The sequence below is a fragment of the Gavialis gangeticus genome, unplaced genomic scaffold (genome assembly GCF_001723915.1).
Source record: "Gavialis gangeticus isolate Ggan-Ray unplaced genomic scaffold, GavGan_comp1, whole genome shotgun sequence".
NCBI classification, from domain to species: Eukaryota; Metazoa; Chordata; order Crocodylia; family Gavialidae; genus Gavialis; species Gavialis gangeticus.
Window position 1 is genome coordinate 9,542,477 of NW_017729012.1, and position 6,980 is coordinate 9,549,456.

Below are 6,980 nucleotides of genomic sequence, written 5' to 3' on the forward strand. Positions count from 1 at the left end.
TGCCACCCCTGCATCCAATGATTTAGTGACCTGGTCGTAAAAGGCCACCAGGTTGGTCTGACAGGACCTGCCGCTGATGAACCCGTGCTGGTTGCCCCTGAGCATGCCGTTCCCTGCTGGCCCCTCCTGGATGCGTGCCAGAATAATTTTCTCAAACAGCTTGCCCAGGATCGAGGTAAGGCTGACTGGCCTGTAGTTCCAGCCCAGTGCTGGTTTGCCGTGGCCATGTTCTGTTTGTTTTCACTTTTGCTGCAGGAGGCCTGTCTGCAATGTGCTGAGCGCTTCCCGCAGCCGAGAGGGCTGGGGTGGAAACAGCTAGCCTAGCTGGGCAGCCCTGCAGCACACTACAGGTCTGGATTCAGGAATAACAGCAGGTCTCTAAAGCCATTTGTAGACGTGCTCACCATTTTCTAAACCATGTTAACCAATTCAAATCGCACAATTCAAATCAAACTTCAATTCAAATGAAAGGTTAATAGATGATCACTGACAATCGGGGGGAGGTTTTCCAGCATTTCTGCACTTCAGGGCCACAAAACTACACTCACTTGCTACACCTGGCAATGGGAATGGGCAACTTCAAGCCCTAAATACCAGCTGTATGAAAACATTGATTAACACAGTTTAAACTGCCTAGTTCAGACTGCTATAGTCTGTATTAACTTTAACCCTCATTCAGCGCGGATTAGTTAATTCAGACTGGAGCCAATTTTAATTCAGACTACAGATGTCCACGTGTATATAGTGATGGCTGTAGTCCAGATTAAACCTAGAAAAACGTAACATACCGGAACGGATGCTGTACAACAGCGCCTCCTGCTGGCTGACTGCCCAGGGTGCTGATGGGGTGGAACAGGCACACTCGAGGCATATGGGATTGATCACTGCACGGGTAAGCGATCACTCCACGTTGGGAGATAAAGGCATGAACCTGAACCCATGAGGAGGGTAGGGTGGGGTGGGGCGGGACAGACAGAGAGGGACTCAGCCGGCCCTGGACCGTGACAGCCAGCCACAGCTCAAACACACAGAAACCAGCAAGAAACAAACAGCCTCTCTGTTTTTAAAATTGGTCAATGGGGGCTTTTACTCCCTCCCAAGCAAGCCAGGATGAGCCGCTTGGACTGCCAGCTCTGGCCCCAACCACAGATGTCCTGAAACTCCTCTGCATCCAAGGACTGGGGCCGCACAATTCCCACTTAAAATCTAGCCTGGAAGGAACAGATGTGCCATCTCCTACCAACCAATTCCACTGCTGTTTGCGAGTTACCGGGGGGGCGGGGGGGGCACGCTTGCTGGCACCTTAGCAGACCTGGATGCTGAAGCCAAGGCCAGCACAGCCCCGTGTACAACTTGTAGAAAGATGCATTCCCTTCTGCCTTCCCACCAGATCCTACACAGGAGCACTGAAGGAACCTCAGCCCAGGCCACACGGCATCTGAGTTGCATTTTTTTTCCCCACAAACTGTAGTTAAACTGGGAGCAGGCAAGGGATCAGTCTGCCTTCCTCCTGTTACAATGAAGGTCTCACGTTTATTCTGTATGTTACACGCAAACACACATTCCGTTTCATGTGGGTTTAGAGTAAGCAAATGTGACACAAGTAAAACAAACACCACAGCTAGGGTCCACCACAGCCAAATGCGGAAATATTTAAAGGTACTTATGTTCATTCTTTAAAAAAAAGTAAAAATTGAGGTGGGGGGTTAGAGGTAATGTCCAGAGTCTGGACTAGAACCAACCACAGATCAAGCAGCTATTATGCACATTGACCACACACTCTTACCACACACTGCGAATTGCTGTTCCCATAGCGCGCAGCACACTGCTGTTCTATTCATGGGCCTCCACTCTGCTGCCTGATACGCCACAGTTGTGACCTGCTGTAACCCTGCGCAGTTCAGTCCCAGCATCTTACCATTCAGACTCACAATGCCTCAAGACTCATCGTATTTCCAGTCCCGAGCCTCTTCTGACCTCAAATCGCTCATCACAGCACCTTGGCACAGTGAGCTTCCACCCATTTGTTGCTACATACATCCCCCACCGCTGGAGTTGCCTGCCATTAAAGCCCGTTTCAAAGCAGCTCAGCATTGAAATAGCAAAGGAAGCAACAAAAGTGGACAAATTCAGCAAGCTCTGAATTGCATTTTCAACAGCATAGTTGCACATAGGCAGAATCTGAAATAAGGAGTCTGTTCTTTATCACCCTAGGGAAGTCCAGCTTCTGCAAGGAGCCACCCAATCCATGGCAGCTGCACAGGCAGGTGGCTGCATTTCCCAGAAGTGCAAAGTCTCTAAACACAGAGCAAAAAGTGGCAGTCATAAGGTTCATGGCCTTGACCATCCATCCCAGCTCACAGAAACTGAATCCCTTCACTTCTGGATAGGCTGTGACACGGTAGTTTTCACAAAGAGCATGAGACTCCACCACAGATCCTGTTCTAGTCGGCCTTGTCCTCGGCCTGAGAAAGCATGTTTTCCTTCATTTTAGCTGGATACTTTCTTTTGAAAAAGCCACACTAAAAAACAAAACAGCAAGAAGGGGATTAAAAATAGTCCTAGGTTCTCAGGAAGGTTGTGTGCATATGCTTATATAGACAGCTTTGCCATGAACTAAATTCTGAGTTTCTATCACTCAATTAAAGTTGCAACAAAGTCTATGAAAATTTAAAGAAGGGGTAATGGCCTCAGGTAACTCGATTATGATGCTCATGGTGCCCAAGGCACTTTACAGCCTGAAACACTTCAAACAGATACACTCAAGTAGACAAGGAACCACTTCCCTGCTATACTAAAATGCAGCCAAAACCTAGACTGGAACACGGCCGTCACTGAAGACAGGAAGTAAAGAGGAATATTGTATCTAGATGAAACCATGAAAGAAATTAAGAGGTTGCATGTAGCTGTTCAAATCAGAATTTGGCCAGGACCTGACACTAAGTGTGAACCCAGCTCCCAGACTTGTTGTTTGTTTGTTTAAAACAAGTTCAGGCTCAAGGAACCCTTAAACACTTAACAATTCTTTTTCTGGAAAAGATGGAAGGAAGAGCCCCAAAGGTCAGGCACTCCACGTCCTGGTTAAACGCAACTGAGCAGTCATGGCTGCGTTGCTGCATTGCTGAGGTCACAAGAGGAACAAGGACTGTGCTAAGCTTTGTTGAAGACACAGCAATGGGAACACTTACCTTGCAAAGGATACCAATAATGAAAGCCAACAAGAGAAATCCACCAATGGAGCTTCCGATGACAACAGGTAAGATCTGGAGTTTTTCCTCTTTCAAGAAGACAAGAGTGATCTAGAATGAGAGAGAGGTTTAGCATGCGATAAGTTATCTAGTTTCAGGAGATGTGAATTCAAGATAACTTTGTTACTCCATCTAATACCCAACCTTCAAATACTAGACTGGACAAGGCTGAAGACAGTGTGGACTTGAGAAGAGGCTGAAGCAGCAGCATGCAAAGCAGCTGCTAACAACAGAAGGAAGTCATAAAAGACTAGAAAAGCAAGTCAAGAAAACTCACTCATCTTGCTTAACAAATCTCTGGGAACAGCAATTGCATCAACATCCCTTAATAATAACCGTGACAATGTATATCTCGTCTGCACTAGGAAGGAAGACGTACAGTTAACACATTAACCAACACACACTGAAGTCCTAGCAGGGACAAGACCTTGTCGTTTGCAATGTGTTATCAAAGTCAGTCCTAAAGGGGAGCCTGCACTACGGCAGGGACACTTACAGGAATAGTACATCTGTGCAAGGGGGCGGACGAGACGATCCCCGAGGTCCCTTCCCACCCCACAATTCTGTTGACAGAATGATGCACCATTACCTAGAGCAGTAGTGGTACATTTTGCCCCTCATATTTACCAAACCAGTGGGGGGCAGATTCACTAAGGTGAGCAGCAGGGAACTCGAGTGCTGCTCCTCCAAGAGGGAAAGGCTGCTTGCCTCATTTGGATGCATCTCCTCAGTCTTCCTGGGAGGTTCCTACACTTGCCTGCTGTTCCTGAGGCCTCTATAGGGCTCCCCTTTCTACAGTCATTTACACCTAGAAGTTTCTTTTGGAGAGATGGGTGTTCTCTGCACTACTGCAAATCCAGGAGGCATTGCACCAGGCAGAGAACACCCCAGTGTGCACTAGTGCACACGCCTCCCGTCTCCTTTGTCCTCGCTGTGATCCAGATCCCTGTTCTGCTGAAATCAGTGGGTAAGGGATTTGGCCCTACTAAATCACACAGCTTTAGAAGTTCAGCACAATGAGCTGCATTCTCCTCTTCACTGCTATCCTGGGAAAGGGTCTCAGCTGCCTACACAGAGCTTGCATACCTCTGCTTTGTGGTTCTCTTCTTTCAGGCCCACATACAGCTGTCTGTCAAAGGTGATTTCTCCAGTGACCAGCAGGTCAGTTCTGGCTTTCAAGAACTATGGAGGAGGGGAGAAAAAGATAAAGCACTACAATTTAGATCCTGCCAGGTTTTATGAGAAAAAGTTACCATAAGGGTCATATGAATACAAAGTGACCCCTCCTAACCTCTTCCACAAATGTAGTGCTTTTCCAGATGGAGATCTCTGCTGCATCAGTCAGCTCTTTTTGTACGCTAATATGCTGGTACATGTTCCAGCCTCTACAGGAGCCCTGACTGACCCAGACCCCAGACTCTGCTTGCAGCCAACATGCCCAGAACTTGCAGCTCTAGCTATAGGGTCTAAGGAACCATTCCAGCCTAGCTGAAACCCTTCCTTCTCACAAGGGCATACAACTCACATAGCGAGATGATGCGTAGACAAATCAATGCAGCACAGACAAGCACTCCATAAGCTACCGTTTTCTGGAGCTCTTAGGAGCCAAGTCTCTCCTGAGACTGGAAACACGATAAAAACCCCATGCTTACCCTGCAGTCAGGAAATATGCTCACGTGTGGAAGGATAAAATCTCTTTGGAGACGCTTATGAAATCTCTCATCCAAACCCTAAGAAAGCAGACTTTAGCAACCAAAGCCAGAGAAGTACAGGCAGCGCATACCTTGTGGGAATCAATTAATGGCAGTTCAGCAATCACAGTAATAGTTTCTCTGTCTGCAGTGAAAACACAGTGCACACACTGATACTTCACTTCCTCACTGACCTGGAAAAGAAAAAAGGTGTTAACTGAGAAATACATGGAGTGGAACAGATCTTTAATGTATGCAGAAGTTTCACTATTTCAATTTGCATGAAAGTAAATTTAAACCTTTCATGTTGCTTCTCTGTGAAACCTACAGTATGAAACAGTCACACTAGAAGCCTGCTTTGTGTGCACCACAGCTGCAACACTTGTCTGTTTCTCAAGACTGCACGCGATGAACTGCATTAGCCGTGTACACAGTTAATGTCCCTGCAGAGATGTGCCCAAGACAGCAGCCCTTAACACAGCCCCTCAGAGGCTGTCACTATCCTTGACTACTGAGAAAACTGAAGGGTCACATCCCAAGGACCCTGACAGACTTAGAGCCAGTAATCAGTAAGGCCCCTGCTAAACGCTACATGTATTGTGCAATTAACCAGTGAATCGCACAATAAATTTAGACCGGCCACACATCCAAAGCAAGGGTCACACAATTATCTGGTTAACTGCACAATAAGTTCAAACCAACCACACCACAACACAATTATCACGAGACAAAAATGATCCTCCAGTTATACAGAGCCAACCAGCTACAAAGTTAGTGCTTGAAATGGTGTAGCAACTCCAGAGCTGGTTTCTACCTCGCTTTCATTTGAAGGGGTAGCAGGGCCCTAATATACAAACCTGAGTTTCTAGGGCCCTGCCACCCCTTCAAGTGAAAGCAGGATAGAAACCAGCTCCTGAGTTGCTGCACGCTTTCAAGAACGGCTCTTTCTATAGTTCAACAGTCATTTTAATGGTGTGATAACTACTTTGTGGGTGTGGCCAGCCTACAGTTATTGTGCGATTCATCAGCTAGTTGCGTGTGCATTACTTTGCACCAGAGGCTGGTCTACATGTATTGCACAATTCATTGGCAAGTCGCGTGATCACTTACTCTGCCCCGGTGGCCAGTCTACATTTACGGCAGGACTCACCACCGAGTGGTGCAATCGTTACTTCGCACTGCAGGCCAGGCTACACTTACTTTGAGACTCGTCAGCAAGTCGTGTGATCGTTACTTTGCACCAGCTGCCCGTCTACATTTATTGCACGATTCGCTGGTGAGCCCTGTGGTCATTACTTTGCACCGATGGCTGCTCTATATTTATCACACAATTCACAGGCAAGTCCTGCAGTCATTACTTTGCAAGAGAGGCCAGTCCACATTTACAGCACGATTCATCAGCAAACCGCACGATCGTTATATTGCACTGGCAGCTGGTCTACAGTTAAGGCACGAGTCACCAGCAGTCATTAATTTGGTTCGCGTTCATGGCACGATTCAGTTAATGCTGCAACTGTTACTTTGCACCAGTCTACGGGTATGGCGCAATCGTTACTTCGCGCCAGGGGCTGGCCTGACTTTGCAGGTGCACTGGGTGTACATTTATGGTGCGACGAGCAATACGCGCAGCATGGAGCAGGGGCTGGTTGGGGCCCTCGGCGCAGCCGCTGGAGCAAGCCAGGGTTTCAAGGGTCCCCACGAGGCCACAGCTACCCCGGGACTTCCCGGCTGGCCCGCTCAGACGCTCACCTGCGCTCCTGCGGCGCGGGGAAGGTCCCACGGAGGCAGCGCCCAGGACTGGATGTGCCTGCAGACAGTTCCCAGCTACGGAGAGAGGAAGGCAGGTCGAGTTAGTGACCGCGATCCGAGCATATGACACCCCTCAGCACCAACATCCGGCGCACATTTATGACGCGCGCGGAGCGACTCGCCTCCCGGAAGCACCGGGGCGAGACTTGGCGGGCGGCTCTCGCGAGAGCGCGTTTGAAATGATGGCGGCAGGCGGGCGGGCGCGGCTGCTGCGCACCTACGCGCGGCGGTG

The 6,980-nt window shown here is 48.6% G+C and overlaps 3 protein-coding genes across 3 annotated transcripts in view; 1 reads left to right on the forward strand and 2 right to left on the reverse strand.

The window, feature by feature from the left end:
- The window catches only part of P2RX5 (purinergic receptor P2X 5), a 30,234-nt gene extending 29,642 nt beyond the window's left edge, over positions 1-592 (reverse strand). The window contains exon 1 of the mRNA XM_019511196.1: positions 492-592. The gene's annotated coding sequence lies outside the window, so the exon portion shown is untranslated. The remainder of the gene's footprint in view (positions 1-491) is intronic.
- A 1,030-nt stretch (positions 593-1,622) lies between these two features.
- The window catches only part of ITGAE (integrin subunit alpha E), a 37,977-nt gene continuing 32,619 nt past the window's right edge, over positions 1,623-6,980 (reverse strand). Inside the window, exons 28-32 of the mRNA XM_019511205.1 lie at positions 6,689-6,763; positions 5,032-5,133; positions 4,335-4,430; positions 3,189-3,299; positions 1,623-2,522 (exon numbers count right to left, since the gene is read on the reverse strand). Coding sequence (XP_019366750.1) covers positions 2,445-2,522; positions 3,189-3,299; positions 4,335-4,430; positions 5,032-5,133; positions 6,689-6,763 — 462 coding nt within the window. The 3' untranslated portion in view covers positions 1,623-2,444. The remainder of the gene's footprint in view (positions 2,523-3,188; positions 3,300-4,334; positions 4,431-5,031; positions 5,134-6,688; positions 6,764-6,980) is intronic.
- Positions 1,633-6,980, forward strand: part of GSG2 (germ cell associated 2, haspin) — a 7,904-nt gene continuing 2,556 nt past the window's right edge. Inside the window, exon 1 of the mRNA XM_019511200.1 lies at positions 1,633-1,724. Coding sequence (XP_019366745.1) covers positions 1,716-1,724 — 9 coding nt within the window. The 5' untranslated portion in view covers positions 1,633-1,715. The remainder of the gene's footprint in view (positions 1,725-6,980) is intronic.